Raw genomic sequence first — 23,847 nt, forward strand, 5'->3', positions numbered from 1 at the left:
GATCAGGTCCCACCACCCCTAGAATGTGTCTGCTTTTCCTGTCTATCTGACCCTTTTGGACCTTTATCTGAGTTATGGAACCATTAGGGAAACTGGGATGCCCATAAAACACCACATCCTGACAATCGTCTCCCTTTGAGGTCCCAAGAACCATGCTAGAGGTCACACTCCACCAATTTGTCTTGCATGTAACCAATTATCTGATCCTGGGACAGAATGCCCTTTGTCAATCAAATGCACTTTGCCAGTTTTATGACTTCATTATTTGCTAATGTCACCGAATTCTCAATCTTTCTTTTGAGGGTGGTATAATTGTATAGTTGTAAAAATGATAATTGCATGTGTCAAATAAAGCGATTTATTAGCAAAAAGTGACTCTTCAGTACTCCACCTACTTGTTGTAACATTCCAAAATAAAGAATCAATTATTATCCCAATCAACCATGAACTTCTTATGTCGTACAGATGTCATGTCTGTACTCTCAGCATGTAAAACACATGCAAGAAATTAAATGAACTAAAATATAGTGTGTACAAAAACCAAATGGCCAAGCAATAAAACCATCAGGTCACTCATTAAAACTCACAAAAAAACTAAGAAGTAACATAAATATAGGTTGTTATTATAATGAATTAAATAAATCTTATAATGAAGATGCTAAACCACAACACCTCAAAAAAGCATATTTTCAAAAGACCTGTCCTTACCACTAAATGACAATGTATAGAAGACTTATTGTAACTTAGGATCTCTTACAATTTCTATACCCCAGTAGACCTTATTTCCCAGGACAAGTGAATATTGCAAGCTTATTATCACATGCTCGTGGACATTAGACATTCGGATTACCGGTAGTTTTTGGGGACGCATGTGCAAAACACTGGCTGCATCATTAAAGCATTCCAAAACTGTGCAATGTTCTCCATGCCTTGATTCCAATTTATACTAATGAATACCTAACAAGCATGAACAATGATGACAAATCTAGCAGCAGTGTCCACTTCTCCAGAAGACAATGGAACATTTCGTGGGTCACACGATACACAGCGGTCTCGCTGTGTTGGCCATTAATGGACAGGCGCAAGGTGGAAAGGAAATAATAATGTCATTGGTCATGCACAATGGAGAACAGGAAAGGACAAGTGTAAACTAAGCATGGGGGCCATTAGAACATGTAGAGATGTTAGAACTACTTAATGAGCGGGGCTCTTTGAAAAGGGAATTTAATGCATGTGCTTGAAGTGTCGTCCCAGATAAGCCTGTGCAGTCCACATAGGCTAATCAGGGACAACACTTTCCGCCTAAACTGGATTTTGCTTAGAAGAGACTTTCTTCAAATGAAAAATATCATAAAAGCGGAAAGTGTTGTCCCTGATTAGCCTGTGCAGACTGCACTGGCTAATCTGGGACAACACTTTACGCACATGCATTTACGTCCCTTTTCAAAGAGCACGGCCCAATTTAAATGCCATGTATCAACAGCTACAGAAGCCATCTTTAAATTGGTGTTCATCAAGGAGAAAGCTTAAAACCAATATTATTTTAGAAATGAATGATTTTCTGAAACAATTTTGAAATTGTGATAAAATAAAAACAGTAATAAATGTTATTACTTTAAATAACATAAGATTAGAAAATATCATAATTATCAGAAACTGTCATAAGATATTATGCTCTCTTGAAAGTGTATATCAGTATATTATGTTGTTTATGTTTATGAAGAGAATTTATTTATTTAAAAAAATATTGAAACCTTTGCCCTTTATTGTTGAGTAAACACTCAAGGTCCATGACACAATTTATCAAAGCGCTGAAGGCACTGAATTTGTTCGCTGTTGTATAATCTTAAACGCAACTCAGTTTTTAAAATTATGTAATAGCTTTTTATATCACAAGTTTGAAATGACCACAACCCATTCAAATTTATAAAGAGTGTGCCTTAAAACACAGGTTGAGATGTGTTTTTTTTTCCAAATCATTGATACAGCTAATCAGTGTGCACAGGCTAATCTTATTTTACATGCATTAAGCCATGTTTTCCCTGAAAGAACTATGTACTTTACCAGTGAGAACAGGCAGATGCCGTGGTTAGAGTAGACACTTTTAGCATTCTGTTGTCTGCTAAATTTTACTGAAGTTATCCACACAGGCAGTCACGGGTTACGGTTCCTAGCGTAGCTAAGGCATACTGATTTGCAAAATTCGGTCTGCATTATTTGTGAGCTAACGCTCACAAATAACAAACAAATTGTGGTGTAAAACTAGCGCAATCAAAGAAGACAATTAAGAGGAGCCCTGAATGAGAGCACTTGTTTGGTAGCTGTTGTTTTTGTATTGTATTAAATTGAAAACAAGAGCTGTGTTTGTGAACCACAAAGCCCTCTACTGCATCGCTGTGAAGCCATATATTTGACCTTTGACCTTGAAAGATGACCTTGACCTTGATCTTTCACCACTCAAAATGTGCAGCTCCACGAGATAAACATGCATGCCAAATATCAAGTTGCTATCAGTAATATTGCAAAAGTTATGACCAAGGTTAAAGTTTTGGGACAGACAGACACATACAATGAGAGACAGACACATACAATGACAAACACATACAATTACAGACAGACTGGTGAAAAAAAGGGGGGGCATAAAAAGGGAATGCTGCTATAATCTTACACAAAGGAAACAAAAGCTTTCTTACAGCTGAGGGATTTGCGACCATCTTGACCAGTAACTATTGACCACTCTGTGTAGACCACTCCTTGGTGCCCATCCCATGACAGATGGCTCAGGCTTAGTTGTCCACTTTGGCGGGAGCATCTTAAAACCAGCAGTGGATTAGTTAATGTCATCTGTGATTGCAAGCTTGCTGTGAAGGTGCTGGGATGTCCATTAGAGGCCTAATAAAACAAGTGCAGAATTTTTATGGCCAATAATCAGTGGACAGAATGTCAGAAACAACAGTGGAATCAGAGTGCTGAAATGATGCATATGGTGCAAAATTTCATACCCAGTCATTGGGTGTTAAAACAAGGGAACATGACCCAGACTGACTTTTACTGCTTTTCTTTAAGGCTATATCTTAACCCTTTGCATGCTGGGAAATTTGTTGGCTGCTAAAATGTTGTCTGCAGAATTTATAAAATTAGCATTTTCTTTGATTTTTTTCAAAGAATACTATCAGAATAGCAAACAGTTTGCATCCTGATGAGACGCCACGTTCTGTGGCATCTCATCTTGATCCAAACTGTTTGCAAACGCCTTCAAAATTCGGTTCCAGCACTGAAAGAGTTAAGGTTATATCTTAACCCATATCTGGATTACTATTCTGCATTGTTAGAAGTGCTCATATAAATAACTGGTATCAGTTACTTTGTATCATTAGGACTAACAATCAAGTATAAGCGACGTCATGCAAGAATGGGTCCACCTATAAAGTCAAGCCAGGTTTTGTGTTCTCTATTAGCAGACAGGATTGTCTCAGACAAGTCTGCACTGGCAGCATGTGACATAAGATCCCTTTTCGCGTGATGCAGCAATTATATTTTTAATGTCACTATATTGGTGGAAAACAAGAGATGTGTTTGTCAGAAACACAGTGCCCCCTACTGCACTGTTTAGATTTTTTTTTCACCTTTGACTTGAAGGATGACCTTCATGAGATACATATGCATGCCAAAAATCAAGTTGCTATCTTCAAAATTGAAAAAGTTATGGGCAATGTTAATGTTTTCGGACAGACGGACTGACGGACAGTTCAAATGCTATATGCCACCCTACTGGGCATAAAAAGCTGTTTCCATTTGTTAGAGATCATAAAAGTAATTGCACAGTTGTGCTTATAATGTTTTTTGAAGCAGTAAAAATAATCATCAATTGTAGTTATACACAGATATGAAACAGTTAGGCTAGTATTCCATCTGTCGGTATCCGCATACGTATCCGCATATCCGCAAGAAAATAGAACTAGTAGAAATGCACTGTGCTCATATTCCATTCATTCGCATCCGCATATCCGCACGCGCAATCGGCGTCCGCAAAAGAACGCTCAAGTGAGCATTCTAATGGGGATGCGGACAAGATACGGACGGCATTTAGCACCATGAGGGAAGCTGTCATTTCAAAAATCAACTGAAAAACTAATCGAATTCGTGAAAATTATTCGGAATTATACAACCAACGCAGTTCTGCATATCCTGACTCTGATTTCACTTCAAATGTTTGGAAAAGCATAGCCAAGACACTAGAAAAAATGTTTCAGGTATTTACCATTTGTATTCTTTAACAGACAGAATGATAACGTTTACCTTATATCTACTTAAATTCACGCTTGTTCTTCATAATTATTATCTCAATGATAATTTTCAGTTTCATCCATATATTTTTTTCCCCAAAAAGAAAGATATGTTTGACGTATGCGGATAAATGAAATATAGCATCCGTATTATGATTTTGCGGATACGGATGCGGATAGATGGAATACTAGCCTTAAACTGGTAAAAGCGTATCTTTGATATTCAGAAAAGCTTGCATGATTTATGAGTAACTAATCAGCATAATACATGCAAGATATATGAAAAATATTAAAATCAACCAAATGTAACAAAGAGCAGAAACACATTTATAACAATATTTAAAGGTTTATCTGACTAAGAATGTATTTGCATAGTTAACAAATAATTACCATTAGTTTCTCATGCCTGCCAAAAATCAGTGTGACACTAACCAGTGGTTTGTGTGAAATTTCACATTTATAATTACAGAAACCTGAGCCCAGCTCATCTGGCTTATCATAATGCATCCTAGCCCAACCATGTGCTTATCATAATAGTATCATGTAACTGTCACTGTTTTGACACTGGGTTATCTCAGAGTCTCACAAGCAAGTATCAGAAACAGCCAAGACAATAGGGTATTTAAACCTGGGTCACTGATAAGCCAAGAATCGGAATCATTCCTCTTGCTTTACGTCCTCGAAAATATTTGTTATGTTTCATACAAAAACACAAACAAGTAATTCTTGTCATTGATAATACAAGACTGATTATTTCATGTTATACATACACAAGAATGACCAAAGGGCAATAACTAAATACAAAAAATACTACAACTAAATACATTGTACAACTAAAAATTTAACAAGAGCTCTGTGGTTGGAGACATATGCCCCCCAAACAGATCCTTGACATAGGATTTTCTGCAACAGTGTGACAGTGACCTTTACCATTGACCTAGTTACCCCAATTTCAATAGAGATCATCTACTGCCAAAGGCCAATGCCCATCGGAAGCCAATTGGTCAATACGTTTACAAGTTATTGATCAGAAACTAATTGGTCTACCGACAGACAGAAGGACCAACCCTGGACCAACCACCATACAGCAAAACAATACACCCCCTCTTCTTCGAAGGGTGACATAAAGAACAATAGAGATATATACTTTTTGCACTATGCACTTTCCTGTAATATTGTCTATAGATCTATGAACTTTCATCTCAATGTTTTAATTCTTATGGAATTATAGAGTGCACAAGAATAATGTAAAAAGGGCAATAACTTTGTTTATGCTTAAGACAGGGTCATGGTCATTGCACATGGCATTTCCCATCTATCATGCGAATACCTTTAATACTTGCAGTTTAGCTTTGTGCAACAAATTATTCAAAGAATAAGCAAAGGGCAATAACTCCAAAAATACTGATTACAAAGTTTTGCTTCTTATCCTCTTATTCTTTTTAATTTTCTCAAGCAATATTCCAATTTTTTATTAAATACAGTCAATACTCGGGGAGTTATTCCCACAAAAGAATATTAACTTAATGTCAATAACACTATACAACCTAAATCTAGAGCTGTGATTTTTTAATTCTGCCCTTTCCGTAAGTGTGTTCTGTCATTTCTATAATAGATCTGGAGTTATGCATCACAAAAGAAGCTGGATCATCTGAAGTACAATTTGAATCCTATATATGCTTCCCTTTATAGTGGGCATATTTCTATTTTCTAACAAAAGCAGAGTAGCATTGCATTATTGCAACTATTTTACTTCACAATGCATATAAATATTTCCAGTTTTTCAGTGTACATCTCAAAAATACTTTTACAAGTTATTCTACAATGCTCCCATGTCAACACATCAGTACACAAAATGTTTATTGTTACAAGAACAGTGATTACTGTTGTCAAACTTGTTGACATTCAACTGCAAACCATTTAAAACATAACAAAACAAAAAGAAAGCAAAACAAAAACAAAATGACCCAGACATCTAAAAAAACAAAACTCATGATTCAATCAGTCCTAACCACTGGATTGGTTTGTAGATCTGTATCTAAGGAAGGTAATTAGTGTAAACCAATAATTGAAGGGCTAGTTTGTGAAAGAAGAACAAGGGGGCTCTGTTTCTTCTCACAGGCAGCTCCTTGTGAATCTATCCCATCAGACATCTACTCTCTAATTAAGTGAAATGAATGACACATTCTTTTATACTGCCCACTCTTCAAGCATAATCTAACATGTCAGAACCTTTCCCATATCAAATCATAGCTTGAACACTAAGACAGGTTACAAGTCGTTTTAAATTTGACTTGATTATCTAATTCAGACTGTTAAAGGTTCAATGATAACATTTTGAGTTTTTTTCCCAGTACCCTTAATCTCATTTGAAGCAACTTTGTGCAGTATCAAGTTTGTGGTTTCCTGATAGCAAGAAAGACTCTATATACATCCAATTCTCAGTTGTAACAACATACATTATCATGAAATTATTCTCAGTTTAATATTTACGCAATAGTAATGGCATGGTAGATGTTATTTATTAGAAAGACAACCCTATTGAAGGCGTGTATTTGACTGGGTTATATAAGGAAGGAGAAAGAAAGCACAAAGGACAGTACATTTTACATAAATACATTTTCAGATTTCAGGATTTCAGGGAGGATTTCATTTGGAAGCAGAAGAAATGGTAATTCCAGAAAAAGGTCAAGCTTGAAAATTCTTTTTCTACAGTAAAACTAGAAAAAAATGATTTTTTTATTTAGATGTGTATGGCTATGGAATTACCGAAAGACTTGACAGATAAAATTAAACATCGCAACAAAATCATTAGAATTTCTGACAGTCATTGACAGGTTGGCAATAAATTAATGAATGTAAGATGATTTATTATGCTTCAGATTCTGATAAAAGAAATATTCTTCAAGCAGAGGAAATAGCAATAGCAACAAGAGCAGGCTGTCAAGTGACCTTTTTTCAAAAAGTAGGAAAAAATAGGAACTACTTTTGCAAGAAAAGTAGGAAAAAATTAGGAAAAAGTAGGAACTTTTCCCTCAAAAGTAGGAATACATAATACTAATTTTTTAGACACAGGTCCAGGAAACATAGCTTGAAACAGAGCAGGAGTGCCATCACATGTTCTCTATGGATACCCACTTGAAGCTACCTTAAGGGCCCAGAAGATTTCAGCCTTTTGTATCTGTTCCTCGTGTGATGGTTGTACTTGCATACAGATAGATTTATCCCCACCACCCTGAGAGCTGCTTGGCTTTGGGGCACTTCCACGCTTTTGTGAATTATCATGCATGTATTTCATGTTTTCCTTGTGTTTTTATCCATCTGCATGACTTATCAGTTGATTAGCACCAGAATTACAACAAGATGGACCTTATTCAGACAGTATAATATCTTGCAAACTCATTGCTGGTATCTCTCTTGCACCATGATTCAAGTGTTTTTCCACTGTTGTCCAACTTTTCCATCCATGACGGGTTAAACTTTGTTTTCCCACTAGGCATTTTAGCACTTATAGTGTATCTATGATAATTAAGTTTCAAGCAAAGCTACCCTGATAAAGAAGTATACATGTAATTAGATGCTGTTCATTTTGGTGTATCATCAAATAAGTGGTTAGAGGTCTTCTGTGTATCGATATAAAAATGGTAATTATATTGTGCATGTAATATCCTTAAGCAGAAGACCAAATTTATTTAGTGATACACCAACTTGTTGTTCAAGATTAATACAAATGTACTAGTATATAAAGCAGTGTCAATGCTCTGCTACAGCTACATTGTGAAACCTTTAAATTGACAATAGGGTGCAGTTATAATAACTTAAGTTACATTCAAAGTTTCCAGTTCCAGTTCACATTCCAGTTTCAAATAATGGTTTTTACATTATTGATGACTTCGCGGGAGTGTAATAATGCTGTTAAATAATTTTAATACTACGCTTTAACACCTTGAAGTTACCTCACTAGCTATGGCATCATTAGACAAGAATTGTGTTTGTCAGAAACACAATGCCCACTATTGCGCCGCTTTAAAATAAAATTTCAAATTCATCATTTGGCAGGTTCAGAAATTATCTCCCTTTTAAAGCTTATTACTTTCCTTGGATTGTATTTTTTTACTTTTGACCTTGAAGGATGACCTTCACCTTTCACCACTCAAAATGTGCAGCTTCATGAGATACACATGCATGACAAATATCAAGTTGCTAACTTTAATATTGCAAAAGTTATGGCCCATATTAAAGTTCTCGGACGGACACACAGACAGACAGACAGACAGACAGACAAACGGACTAACAGTACAACTGCTATATGACACCCTACCGGGAGCATAAAAATGTATCAGGGCATTTAGGCTCTGTGCATTTATCTTTAATTACTAAACATGATGTACCTATGATATCAATAGAACATCATATCCGTTGTCATGTAATACAGAATTTATTACATTATATTTGTAAATGTGAAAACTCGGCAAAGCATCAGTTTTATCTTTTTCCAATAACTTGTGTAATAAAATCCATATTACATAACCACTCATACAATACATGGTATCTCTATATCTCTACATTCCAAACAGCAATATCATGTAAACATGCATAAGGTTTGGTCAAATTGTTGTCAATGGAAACAAAATAAAACTGGAATAAACAATGGGTTCCCTCAGCTCTTGCATCACTGGGAACTGTGTAAGGTAGTGAAGTCTGCAGTGAACAAATGCTATGGAAGTAAACAAGGCACTATTGTTACTAAAAAAAAACTTGTCAATAATTTGAAGTTACATAAGAAATAAATATTTATGCTTCCTGAAGAGGTGCTAGCAGACAGTCAGCATGGGTTTGTTTGAGGGTTAATTGTCAGGTCTCATCTAGATGAATGCAAATTAACAGGGATACAGTCATGCCATAGATTCATTCATACTGCAAGTTTACTAAATAAACTCTTAAAAAAAATATATTCTCAATTGAAAATGAAAAAGTAGGAATAGTAGGAAGATTTGGTAAAAAAATAGGAAAAAGTAGGATCCTGATGAAAAAGTAGGAAATAGTAGGAAATAGTAGGAAAAAGTATGACCGCTTGACAGCCTGCAAGAGATGTGTTTGTCAGAAACACAATGCCCCCTATTGCGCCGCTTTGAAATAATATTTTAATATATCATTTGGCAGGTTTAGAAATTATCTACCTTTTAAAGCTTATTACTTCCCTTGGATTGCATTTTTTGACTTTTGACCTTAAAGAATGACCTTGACCTTTCACCACTCAAAATGTGCAGCTTCATAAGATACACATGCATGCCAAATATCAAGTTGCTATCTTCAATATTGCAAAAGATATCGCAAAACTTTAACCAAGGTTAAAGTTTTTGGACAGAATGACAGACAGACAGGCCATAAACAATATTCCTAAACAATATTCCCCCCCCCCCCCCGATCATTAGATCCGGGGCATAAAAATTGAGAAACAAAAGAAATCCATGTCAAATGAGAGTCCCATAACTCTATAGTCAAGCAGCTTTTGCGAGTGGTAGAGGTGTTTTCATAGGCAGGCATTGAATAATTAATCGAGACTTACCTAGTAAGGTGAAGGTTGATTATAATTTTATCTCCTGCAATCCCCCCAAAGAGCTCATCACGAGAGATGACGCAGCCACCGCAGCAAGGAATAGCAGGCTTTAGAGTTTAATACAAAGGTCCGCGGAGGACTAATAAATTTGTCAGTGGAAATTAGGGTGGGTACCATAGGGTGGGCGTGATGAGCTCTTTGGGGGGATTGCAGGAGATAAAATTATAATCAACCTTCACCTTACTAGGTAAGTCTCGATTAATTATTCAATTTTATCTCCTGCATATCCCCCAAAGAGCCCCTCACGAGATTTTAGAGAACCGACAAATTTTGTCTATTCAATAAATATAGCAACACATTTTTTAAAATACACAGCATTTATTTCATGTATCCAACACGGCTGATTGAAATTGCATAGAAGATGGTTCTACAATAGTTTTTTGATAGAATGTTGCAAACGTTTTTGCATTTGACCACCCAGCAGTGTCTAAAATATGCTGTAAGGACAGTCCTACCAGACTCGCCTTAGAAGTGGCGGCTGATCTAGTACTGTGTGGTTTGAATACTTCATCAACACCAGCCGCTCTCATAATGTCTTTAATCCAACGACTAATGGTAGATTTTGAGGCGGTCTTGTACGGACTAGTAGTTGTTATGAATAAAAACTGACTGTTTCGAATTTCTTTAGTACGGTCCAAATATTCAACTAACGTTTTAACAACACAAACATTCATTTTACCCTCATAAGCTTTTAAATACATAGGCTTTAAATGTTTTCCCGGTCGAGATTGTTTTAACAATGTATTTGGTTGTATAGTAACCATTGTCGTATTTTTGTCAAATGAAATGTCATTCAGTTGTATTGAATGTATTGTCTGGCAGCGTTGGCCAGTAACCAACAAAAGCAGTATACACAGTTTTCTAGATAGATCTAACAATGTGGAGATCTTTAATGTATGAAGATAGTCCAAAACAACTTTAACATCCCACATATGACAATAACGTGGCAATGACGGACGACTGTTGAAACAACCCTTCATGAATCGTGATATAAGTTCATTTTCATGAATATTTATATTACTACACATGTTGAGAAAAATACTTAAAGCACTACGTGCAGTGTTTAGTGCACTATAGTTTAGTCCGTTCGTGTATAGCTGGGTAAGAAATTGTAAAACTTCATTTATATGGGGTTTAATGGGATTAGTTGATTTTTTGCAGTAAGTAAACCATTTTCTAAGATAAATGTCATATTGTTTTTTGGTACTGCTTCGCCAAGACTGAAGAATAATGTCTCTTGTTGACTTTGAAATTCCATGGCTTTTGAGGACCTTCCTGATAATCTGAAAACTGCGAGTCTCATTTTTTGAAGTGGATGTACTTGCTCGGGTTTGTGTGTTAAAATTAGAATTTCCTGCGACTGTGGAAGTAGGTAACACTCTGCACATATCATTGGCACCAGGCTTGGCCACCATGGTTGAGTCGGCCATATTGGACACACGAGCACCGCTTCGGCGGCGTCTTGAGCTATTTTCTGCAGCACCCGAGGCAACAGGCTGAAAGGGGGATACATGTAGTACAATTTGTTTTCCCAAGGAAAAGTAAATGCATCTATTTTGTAAGCTCCATGATCAGGGAATCTTGAGACATATTGTGGTAATTGCTTGTTCAGTCTTGAAGCGAACAGATCAGTATCCATTGTAGGGTGCAATTTGAATATTTTATTAAAAATAGATTTTCTCAGTGACCATTCCGTGTCATCATTTTTGCAACGTGATAGTTCATCAGCATTTGTATTTTCAATGCCAGGCACATGTGCTACTGAAATATGCAGTTTTCTCTCTATACACCAAAGCCACAAGTTTCTCGCTATCTCGTGAAGTTCACTTATTCTGCCTCCAAAGTTATTGAGATATGCAACACTGCTAGTATTGTCCATGAAAATGTGGATATGAGTATTGGTATGTTCTTTGCAGAATGCTTTCACAGTGAGTTCCGCTGCTTTGAGCTCTAACACATTTATGTGTAATTCAGTTTCTGCGGAGGACCACAAGCCACCTGTTTTATTTCCAGTTGTCTTATTAAAACCACCCCAACCGTGTTTTGAAGCATCGCTGTATAAAACGATAGTTGGTGTCCCATGTGAAATCTTTTTATATGCATGTGACACATTGTCCACCCACCAGTTTAGTATCGGGATCTGTGAATTTGGTATAGTCATAAAGCTATTGTAGTTTCCACGGTGGTTTTTCAACTCTTGTTCTTTGATCCTTTCTAGAGGTTTAATGTATAAAGGTGCATATTCCACACCCGGTATAGCTGCTACTAGTTTTCCTATCAATTTGGCAAAGTGTCGAATATTTGTACGTCTTTTTGACAGTAATTGTTGACAAAGTACGCGAATTTCGTCCCTTCTTGTTTCTGTTAACCGGATTGTCATGGTGACTGAGCACAAGATGAATCCAAGGAAAATTATTTTTTGGCATGGTTCCAGAACAGATTTTTCAATGTTTATTGTTAGGCCTAAGGAATCAAATATTGCCATGGTATCAAACACATTTTTCAAACACTGTTCTTTTGTATTCCCTTGTAGGCAAGAGTCATCAATGTATGCTGTGCTTATATGGCCTTTTGTCCGTAAATTGGCGTATACTGGTTTGAGAACCTTTGAGAAAACACGTGGGCTCGAACCCAGACCCATTGGGAGGGCACAAAACTGATATTTGCAATTTTGGAAATAGAATCTTAAGTATTTCCTATCTTTTTCATGTACAGGAATAGAATAAAATGCATCTGCCAAATCAATTGATGCAAACCAACAATTTTTGCGCATAGCTGCAATAGCAGTGTGCAAAGTTTCCATTTTGAAATGAATGGTGTCAATGTATTCCAGGTTGAATGGTTTTAGATTCAGTATTATGCGAATGGCATTATTTGGTTTTGGTCTGTAGAAGATATTGGAAATAAATTCCCCCTCCTCAGGTACAGAGTCAACTTCTTCAATTATGTTAACTTGTAAAAAAGTGTTGAGCTCTGTTTGAATTTGTGTTATTTCAGATTGGTTGAATTTGTATGGTCTTGGCGTTGTTATTTGACAAGGTGATCTGTTCACTTCAAGCCTGTAACCTTGAATAGTGTTTAAAATCCATTCATCTTTAGTTATGTTCATCCAATGTTTTAGTTCTGTTTTAACTTTGCCAGCTTTGAAATTTTGTTTTGTGTTTTGCAATATGATGTTTTTAACACTTACATTTTCTCCTGTTTTTAGTTCTTCCGTATCTGTGCTTTGTTGTTGTTTTTGCCTGGAAAATACTTCCTCATCGGCTTCTTCTGGCTCTGGGGGTAGTAGCCGGTGGGATTGTTGTGTTCCCACCGGTTCCTCTGGCCTAAAAAACCCTTTTTTCCCTTTTGCCGGAAGTTTTGACCTACTGTCGGCCGCATGTTGGATGTTTGTGTCTGTGCCACGACAATCTTCGTGTTGTCAACGGCCTTGATGTTGTCTGACAGTTTATCCCCAAACAGTTTGTCTGCTGATTTTTCCAATTTGGCCAAGTAGGAAACTTCTTGTGTTTCAAGTGTGGCAGTGTGAGGACTAAAAAACACAGTCACTTAAAGTCTTAGTAGGTTGGTAGATTGTGATGATAATGGTATTTCTAAACATTTTGTCTGCTATATTGATTTATTGTACGGGCCTCATGACGTAGATAGGTTCGCTGTTATATTCACATATTAAAGACTTATATTTCAATATTTTGGGCAATGGCTAAGGAAGCTGTCAATGTCTTCGTGAGAAACTGGGTTAACTACAACTATTGGTTAGTTTTTCAAGTTTATCTTATTCCCAAAGTGTTTAATCATATTATAGAAATTCAAGTGAACTTTTGTGCTTGAGAGCCATTCTTCTTTGGGGGCTTGACAAGTTATTTGGACTTTTTCTTATAATATGCGGTTTTCTTCAGAATAAGTGAGATAATGTCTGTTCAACAATCACCAGATATTGTAGATTTAGATACTCACTGTGACATTGGAGTTGCCCCCCCCCCCCCCCTAAAAAACCCCAGATATTTTAAGATAAGGAAATAAGTATTGATTGCGAGAATAAATATAGACTTCTTTTGTTAAATTGTTTGAAAGGTATTTGTGCGTTGGAAATACAGTCAATCTTGTGCATGCGACCATTTTAATTAAGTGACAATTGTCTTACATGACTAATTTGAATTCTCCCAGAGTATTTTTTATTCTATTTTGATATTGTCACAGTATTAAGCGATTTTTGTCTTACACAACCAGCTGATTTTCTTGTAATTTTATGTCTAAATCTTTGATTTAGCTACCATTTGGGGGTTAAAAAATGAAAATCTGTTGACCGTTAAGGACAAACTTGATCCCCGATATATTACGAAAATTGCTACCAGGTGCAGAAAAATGCAATTTAAATGACAAACATTTTCAGAATGTCTGTGAGAGATGTGAAAAATAAACACACTAGCTCCCGCCATTAGTCATCACCAAGTTCGCAAAGCCTCAGTGCTTCCATCATCTGAACCTGGACACAAGGATGACATCATCCATCTTTAAAAATTGGTTTCATCTGCCATCCGCCGTCACCTGCGTCAACAGCGGCTCCCATCAAAGGCACTACTGCTGTTGGATAACTGCTGGGTGCACCTAAAGACGCTGTGCTCCAAGGACAAGAAGATCCTAATATCATTCATGCTGAAGAATACGACTTCGAAGATCCAACCAATGGATATGGGGATCATTGCAACCTCTTAACGTCTGTACCAGTGCCAGCTCGTCAGATCAGTTACAGCCAGGGGTGATCTCAGCCTCCCAGAGTTCCTGAAGAGGCTGACAAAGAGGCAATCTATATGTTGGGCAGTGCCTGGCAAGAGGTATCCAAGCAAACCATTCATGGCTGTTGGAGACACTATCCGCACCATTGATGAAGCGGACGACAGCGAGGGTTTCAGCGCTGCGGACATTTATGAGGCAGAGAAACACCTTGCTGACTTAAACTCCGCAGAAGTAGATGTGATCAAATCCTGTCATTCATTTGGTGTGTGGGACGTAGACATTGATCAGTGGCTCAAGATCGATGATGAGCTTGCCACCACATCGACGAGATCATGGCTTACGCGACTGGAACATGTAAGGAGGCTGAGGAGAACAACCACGAAGAGGACAAAGAAGAAATGGAACCGCTACCTGCGATGTCGTCAATCATTACAGGCCTCGAGCAAGGTCTCCAATGGCTGGAGACCTCTGCACATGGAAAATCATCCCAGACATGCCATCTCCTCAACAGAGTGCTAAGCAGGTGCCGTAAATTGGTTGGGCACTTCAAACACTCAACAACGCTCACTGCTGAAATGAGGAGACGCCAGAAATCACTGAACTTACCTAGGCACGAACTAGTACAGGACGTAGCTACTCACTGGAACAGCACCCACGCTATGCTGTCTCGACTGAACGAACAACACCGAGTTTTGTCAGATATAATGCTTGACAGTGCGGTTACCAAGAAAGCAGACCAGCACCTGGCTCTAAGAGACGATGAGTGGATTGCTGTTTCAGAGCTGTGTGTTGTTCTGAGTGACCTAACAGAGACAACGTCGTACATGTCAAAAGAAAAGAATGTATCATGTAGTGAGATATACCCGATTGTACCTGGCCGGCTTGCTAATACTCTCTGTATTGGTGACTTGGATTCAGATGTGGTTAGGAAAATGAAAGACCTCATAGCAGGAGAGTTACATGGGCAATTCTGTCCCACGGAAACTGAAATAGGCAGTTCTGTGCCTGTGATTGCTGCACTGCTAGACCCTCCCCCCCCCCCCTTTAAGGATCTGGATGTCCTGTCGTCTGCGCAGCGTCACAAGGCAGAAGAGGCTTTAGAAGTCTGGCTGGATGACATACCCCTACGTCTCCCTGAAAAAGAACCAACACCATCGAAGCGTCCCTGTCTGAGTTTCATGATGCCAAAATCATCAAAACCGCAGACTGACGAACTACGCAGATACATTCAGGAACCAGCTGATGAGTGTGCATCACCTCTTGACTGTTGTCAACAGAATCAATGCCGCTTTCCTCGCATCGCCATAGTAGCCCACCATCTTCTAGGAATTCCAGCTACATCAGTTCCATCAGAAAGGATTTTTTATTGTATCAAACTAATAGTGAACAAGTTGAGGAACAGACTTGTGGACAAGATTACCTTTGTTTATTTGAAGGATGGACATGCTCTGGTTCTAAACAGTAATCTGTTGATTTGCCGATTAGACAGTGTTTGCAAGCAGGTGGTGTGGATCCTAGTGAGATTGTGTCACATTCATTCAGGCGGGGTGGTACTAATTTCTGTTATGCAATGTGGGCTTCACCCAGATGCAATCAAACAAAGCGGGCATCTACTATGATTTGACATGCTTTGTTATTACACGCGCTTTTAGTCTTTGGAGCTGTAGTTAGAATTGTTAATAAAGCTCTCCTTACCCTTGTATATGTGTTGTTGGTCTCTTGTTTAAGTGCTAGGGGTAATAACAAGGCTGTGGATATTCTGTGGCCAAGGCATGGTGGATGAAAACATGCTTCCACCTCAGACTGTTAGGTCAAAGATCCTTTGAAAGAACATTTGAGTGCTTCATTAGATTTGTCTTTGTTTATTTTTTTATCAATAAAGAACTTGCTCCACTTAACAAGGATAACAATGCTTATTTAATGGAGATGATGACGATGATGATGATGTTGATGATCTGGAGGAAGATTTTACAGTATTTTGGAAATTGAGAATAAGACATTTGTTTATAGCTACAGTATTAATAACAAGAGCTGTATTTTTGAAACACAATGTCCCCTTCTGCACTTTAAAGCCGCTCAGGAGCTATGTAGAGAAAATTTATAAGTCCAGCCCTGTAACTTTGTAAAACAAGAGCCGGGTGCAGACCGCTCATCTATTTTTCTTTTTAAAGGTGTAGGAACCTATTTCCATTTCAATCACAAAGGATGGAGGGGTGGAGTGGAGAGGGGTGTATAGTGTGGGGGTGTGGTCATTTATTACATTATCTTCCAAAAATGCAAAAAAAAAATGCAAAAAAAAATTATTTTTTTTTGGGGGGGGGGGGGGTTCTTGGGTGGGATGGTTGGACGGTATTTCAAAAATAAAATCATAAAAATAAATATTTGTGTTTTTTTAACCATGTTTGAAAAAAACAAGAGATGTGTTTGTCAGAAACACAATGCCCCCTATTGCGCCGCTTTGATTTATTTTATTTTTTTTTTAATTTTACCTTTGACCTTGAAGGATGACCTTGATCTTGAACTTCCACCACTCAAAATGAGCAGCTTTATGAGAACGCCGCTTTGAATTTTTTAAATTTTATTTTTGACCTTGAAGGATGACCTTGACCTTGAACTTCCACAACTCAAAATGTGCAGCTTCATGAGAACGCCGCTTTGAATTTTTATTTTTATTTTTTTTTACCTTCAAGGATGACCTTGACCTTGAACTTCCACCACTCAAAATGTGCAGCTTCATGAATGCCGCTTTGATTTTTATTAAAAAAAATTGACCTTTGACCTTGAAGGATGACCTCGACCTTGAAGGATGACCTTGACCTTGAACCTACACCACTCAAAATGTGCAGCTTCATGATAACGCCGCTTTGAATTTTTTTGACCTTTGACCTTGCAAGATGACCTTGACCTTGAAGAATGACCTTGACCTTGAACTTCCACCACTCAAAATGTGCAGCTTCATGATAATGCCGCTTTGAATTTTTTTATTTGTTTTTTTGACCATTGACCTTGAAGGATGACCTTGACCTTGAAGGATGACCTTGAACTTCCACCACTCAAAATGTGCAGCTTCATGAGAACACCGCTTTGAATTATTATATTTTTTTGACCTTGAAGGATGACCTTGATCTTGAACTTCCACCACTCAAAATGTGCAGCTTCATGAGATACACATGCATGCCAAATATCAAGTTGCTATCTTCAATATTAAAAAAGTTATGGCCAATGTTAAAGTTTTCGGACGGACAGACGACATATATTTGACATTTGACCTTGAAGGATTACCTTCACCTTCACCTTTCACCACTCAAAATGTTCAGCTCCATGAGATACACATGCATGCCAAATATCAAGTTGCTATCTTCAATATTGAAAAAGTTATGGCCAATGTTAAAGTTTTCGGACGGACAGACACCATAAATTTGACATTTGACCTTGAAGGATGACCTTGACCTTGACCTTTCACCACTCAAAATGTGTAGCTCCATGAGATACACATGCATGCCAAATATCAAGTTGCTATCTTAAAAAGTGAAAAAAATATGGCTAATGTTAAAGTTTTTTTCGGACTGACAGACAGACTGACTGACATACTGATGGACAGTTCAACTGCTATATGCCACCCTTTGGGGTGGGGGTGGGTATAGTGTGAGGGAGTGGTGGTCATTTATTCAACTTGCCAGGTACAGTACCCTCATGATAGCATGAAAGTATTTAAAGTTTAAAAGCAATAGCCTTGATACTTTTCAAGTAAAGTGAATCTAAACACAAAATGTAACAATATATTCAAAGTTACTAAGTCAAAAAAGGGCCATAATTCGGTAAAAATGACAACCAGAGTTATGCAACTTGTCCTTTACTGTCCCCTTATGATACATTGTAGTTTGCGAGTGTTCCAAGTATGAAAGCAATATCTATGATACTTCAGTGGTAAAGTGGACCAAAACAAAAAACTTAACCAAATTTTCAAGTATAAAGGGCCCATAATTCCGTCAAAATGCCAGTCAGAATTACATAACTTGCCCAGTCCCCTTACGATAGTTAGTAAGTATTGCAAGTATGAAAGCAATGGCTTTGATACTTTAGGAAAAAAGTGGACCTAAACACAAAACTTAACCAAATTTTCAATTTTCTAAGTATAAAAAGGGCACATAATTCTGTCAAAATGCCAGTCAGTTACATAACTTTGCCTGCACAGTCCCCTTACGATAGTTAGTAAGTGTTGCAAGTATGAAAGCAATAGCTTTGATACTTAAGGAATAAAATGGACCTAAACACAAAACTTAACCAAAATTTTCAATTTTCTAAGTATAAAAAGGGCACATAATTCTGTCAAAATGCAAGCCAGAATTATCTAACTTTGCCTGCCCAGTCCCCTCATGATAGTAAGTAAGTGTACCAAGTTTGAATGCAATAGCATTGATACTTTATGAGAAAAGTGTACCTAAACGCAAAACTTAACCGGACACTGACGCCGACGCCAAGGTGATGACAATAGCTCATAATTTTTTTTCAAAAATTAGATGAACTGAAAATTAATGGACCGGAACGAAACTCATCTTTGATCTGTAATTCATGTAGGTAGACTCACACACCAAAAATCAGGTCAGTATGTACAAGAGTTAATTCAGGTCAATATCTAAAAGCATTAAGGACTAATTCCGGAAAACTCTTAATCTAGAGAAAATTTTGAAGTCCCTTTACTTTCCCACAAACCAATAAATCAGAACAAAACTCAAACTTATTCTGCAAGTCATGCAGGTAGACTCACATACACTCTACCAGGAGCAGAGCAGAAAAACAAAGTGATCATAAAATAGATTGGTGTGCACCCACTTTACTGTAGACTGTGCAAGAATTATGGTCTGTTTATCAAAATGGCTCATGTTATATGGTTGGAAAGAAAGTCATCTATGCACAGAATCCCATCAAATCACATAAGTTTTGTAATAATGTCTGTTTTGGTGCAAATTACTGAAATAAATCAGTCAATTCTACAGCCTACATTTTATTATGTTTAGCCCAGCCATGCCCAAAGCAAAGTAATTACAGCTTCATTACCAGGAAAATTTATGTATTTTTCTGTGCAAATATGGCTGGCTGTCCCTCACCCATTTAAAGTCCTGCAAGACATTGTATTATTAAGCCCTCAGAAAGAACTTGCTTCCTTCTAACAGTATACAGAATTTAAACAATGTAAATGCCATGACTCTCATCTGTTTTTTTCCTTTTATTATTTACCTTATATAAACCAGGTTTTCGGTCATAGAGTTAATAGTTACCTACTCACAATTTTCCTAAAAATCTTGTATTTGAAAAGCAACCCTCTAAGATGATTTTCAAAAAAGCTATTAAATAAGGAAAGAAAAAAAGAGAGGAATATTTAAAATAAAGACACAGAATAATAATGAGCAAATATTATTTAACTATGCTCAAATGCACATGAAATGGCAACATAAATGACAATCCAACCAGAGTCCATTACAACCATGAGACAATCATTATCAAACCTATCAAACATGTCTCAATGGTATCTTCATGGATACTAACAGATACTGGCTTCACCTTAAACATTCAAATTACTTGACCACCCATGACAACTATTCTAACATTAACTGGTCAGATGGCCACTTCCTTGTCATGGATGTCAAGTTATTAGCACAGATACCTTCTCAAATAGCTGTTTACTTTTCATCTTCAAATTTCATGCTCTGTCTATTGCAAATGGAGCATTTGATTTAGATAACCCCTATGTGAAATGAAGGACAGTGTCAAATTATGTTTGATAACCTTTTTTGATAAAGCAGTCTCAAAAGTAGCTTGTAGCTAAATCTACTAAGGTCTTGATCAAACCAAAAGATAAACAAAGCATGTCTGTCATAGTATTTAAATGCATCATCATGGAGAAGCATTATTGCAATAATTATAGAATTGCATTTTTCTAGTGGACCACATAACACATTATATCCTTTTGTTCCAGGCAAATTACTTAGACACTGCTCTTGTGCATGGTTTAATTCCTGCAAATAAAGCTTATTAAACTCTAAAATGCAAATTATATACCTAACGGAAGCAAAGCCAACACATTTTGTTATTTTGGGAGTTTTGAATTGTTTTTTTTCTCCAAAGACAATATGCATTGTTATCATGCAACCTTTTTTTTTATAAAATACAGGTTACCATTTAATACTAATCAGTAATGAATGATTTATAAGAACTCGGAGCTAACAACTTCCTACAGCAAAGGCCAATAAGCAAATCAAACAGCAATTACCGTGCAATGATTGCAGAATTGCATGCTGGGCCACTGCACAAGTCTTTGAAGAAGAAGTAATAACTCATGAAACAATCATCTGCAGCATCATGCTCCCTTTTTATGAGCATCACTAATTGAACATGTGTCATGGCAAAAATGAATTGTTTACCATTAGCTGATGGCGATTCTATCGGTGTCGAAAAATTATCTAATTGTAGGCGTAATATGTTTCCTTTATGTTTTCCTTGCATGCAATTTAATGCAAGCAGTAACCCACATAAAGGCAAATACTATAACAATGGTCAGCTTAAAGTACGTTCTGCCAACACAAATAAATGAAACTGTTGATATAATACTCTGATGTGTTTGAAGAACAAATAAACTTTACATGATTATTAAAAATATACTAACCGCTCAAGTGTTCATGTGGGCTGCTGACTAGCATAAAAATGATTTTTATGCCTAAACTCAAAGAGCTCTCAAGAGGCATTCATGATTAATCCTGTTTGTGTGTGTGTCCATCCAAAACATTTCTAACATGGAACCAGTCCTAATATTCAAGAGCATAATAACTGTGTCCACTCCTATGAAAACCTTTCTAACAAGAGATGTGTTTGTCAGTCAGAAACACAATGCCCCCTACTGCGCCGCTTTGAAGCCATATATTTGACCTTTAACCTTGAAGGATGACCATGACCTTGACCTTTCAACACTCAAAATGTGCAGCTCCATGAGATACACATGCATGCCAAATATCAAGTTGCTAACTTCAATATTGCAAAGTTATGGGCAATGTTGAAGTTTTCAGGAGGACGAACAGACGCCATATATTTGACCTTTGACCTTGCAAGATGACCTTGACCTTTCACCACTCAAAATGTGCATCTCCATGAGATACACATGCATGCCAAATATCAATGCTATCTTCAATATTGCAAAAGTTATGGGCAATGTTAAAATTTTCGGATGGACGGACAGACTGACTGACGGACAGTTCAACTGCTATATGCCACCCTACAAAGGGCATCAAAATCATGCCACTCCTTTCTACAAAAAAATGCCCGTCAACTGTTTACAATTTAACCTATTAATTAACCAATCAATGAGACAAGTATTTTCTAGGTAAAAGCACTTACAGCCATTCATGCTGTGGTGATTCCATAGTGGTGTCTTTTTAATGTCAATACACCCCCAGGTTGCTTGGTCAATAACTGTCCCAATGTACTGCAGTCATCCTGATCAGTAGTATACCCATTAACCCCTAAATTATAACTTTGTAAAATGAATTAAAAGCAAAATAAAAAAGTTTCAATTGGCATCCAGTCTGAATAAGTTTCAATTTGCATCCAGTCTGAATATTAGGTTGGAGATTTTTCTTCGGAAATCAGTAAATGGTGCAAAAAATGTTATTAATTAAAGCACCAAATGGTTTTAAAATAGCTTGCTGGATTAGGCAAAAACTGTATCATGCTTTGATAAGAATTGACAACAGGATTTATGTATCGGAAGTACCAGCAGTGGAGGAAATTCTGCACACTCAATAGAAACAGACATGCCATCTCTATCCTTTTATCTTCTGTACTGATTTAAAAGCCCCCATGTTTGAGGCTTAATATGAGCATTAATTCAATTGTTAATGTGAATATTTAAGTAAGATAAAGAAGTTGCAACACATTATATTTTTTACTATCATTGTTATGGGTTGAATTATGTATTAGACAAGCTGAATAAAATTCTTTCATTTCCATTTATGCACAATACCATGTCCCAGGAAGCATATAGTTATAGGTAAAATGCTCATGTGTTCTGCTGTCTAACAAAAACAATATTCTCATGCCTTCATTATTTATAAAATCATAAATAGGCATAAATAATTATTCCTGTCTGTGCATGTGTCCATCCAAAACATTTCTGACATTGAACTAGTCCTAATATGCCAGGGGATAAAAACAGTGTCCTATGGATAGGTTTCTAAACATTATCAATATCATCGACATGCCACCATTTAATGCTGCTACTCCAAACAAAATTTCTGTCAACATCTTTTTCTCTGTATTACAATTTATCCAATTAATTAACTGATCAATGAAACAAGTATTTTCTAGGTAAAAGCACTTATAGCCATTCATGCTGTGGTGATTCCATAGTGGTGTCTGATAACTATCAATACACCCCCATGTTGCTTGGTCAAGACTGGTAATCCCAATATACTGAAGTCATCATAATCAGTGCACCAACAGCTAGAATACATAGCATAGAATACTCGTTCACCCCTCATTATATGTTTGTGAAATGTATAACAAGCAATATATAATAGAATCAATCGTCATACACTCTGAATATAAGGTTGGAGATATTTCTTCGGAAATCAGTAAATGGTGCAGAGATGTTGTCAATGGAAGCGCCATTCAAACAGTTTTTCGAATAGCACGCTGGATTGGGCATAAATTGTATCAAGCTTTGATCAGAACTGGTTATGTATCGGAAGTCCCAGTGATGGAGGAAATGTTGCACACTCAATAAAAACAGAAGTGTCATGTCTATCCTTTTATCTCGTGCATGGATTTAAAAGCTCCCATGTTTGAGACTTAATATTCACATTATGTCAAATGTTAATGAGAATATTTAAGTAATATTTAAGTAAGATACAAAAGTGGCTACACTTAACATTACATCTTTAACTATCACTGTTAATGGGTAAATTATGCATGAGATAAGCTGAATAAAATAATTTTATTTATATTCATGCAAAATACCAAGATTGGTTGAATTGATTAAATGGTTGCACAACTAAAATAAAAGGTGATTAAAAGATGGTGTGTAAGAAAAATGGTTGTACCTCATTCAGGTATCTGTGTATATACTCATCACCAAGTTTTAATTTAATCTAAACAAGAAATATCTTTTAACTAGAGGGCCAAGATGGCCCTAGTTTGCTCACCTGAGAGGAG

General features: G+C 36.8%; 1 protein-coding gene and 1 long non-coding RNA gene across 2 annotated transcripts; both read right to left on the reverse strand.

Annotated features, from left to right (window-relative positions):
* Window positions 1–10,204: 10,204 nt before the first annotated feature.
* LOC127880194 (uncharacterized) lies at window positions 10,205–13,397 on the reverse strand. The gene is made up of 2 exons (XM_052427470.1): window positions 13,097–13,397; window positions 10,205–11,402 (listed from the first exon to the last, which is right to left on the reverse strand). The coding sequence occupies exon 2, from the start codon at window positions 11,334–11,336 to the stop codon at window positions 10,230–10,232; it is 1,107 nt and encodes a 368-aa protein (XP_052283430.1). The 5' UTR covers window positions 11,337–11,402; window positions 13,097–13,397; the 3' UTR covers window positions 10,205–10,229.
* Window positions 13,398–17,784: 4,387 nt separating this feature from the next.
* LOC127880210 (uncharacterized) lies at window positions 17,785–21,669 on the reverse strand. The gene is made up of 2 exons (XR_008049460.1): window positions 21,594–21,669; window positions 17,785–18,087 (listed from the first exon to the last, which is right to left on the reverse strand). It is a non-coding gene; the product is annotated as an uncharacterized LOC127880210 (long non-coding RNA).
* Between the last annotated feature and the right edge of the window lie 2,178 nt (window positions 21,670–23,847).

Source organism: Dreissena polymorpha, chromosome 4 (assembly GCF_020536995.1).
Source record: "Dreissena polymorpha isolate Duluth1 chromosome 4, UMN_Dpol_1.0, whole genome shotgun sequence".
Taxonomy (NCBI): Eukaryota; Metazoa; Mollusca; class Bivalvia; order Myida; family Dreissenidae; genus Dreissena; species Dreissena polymorpha.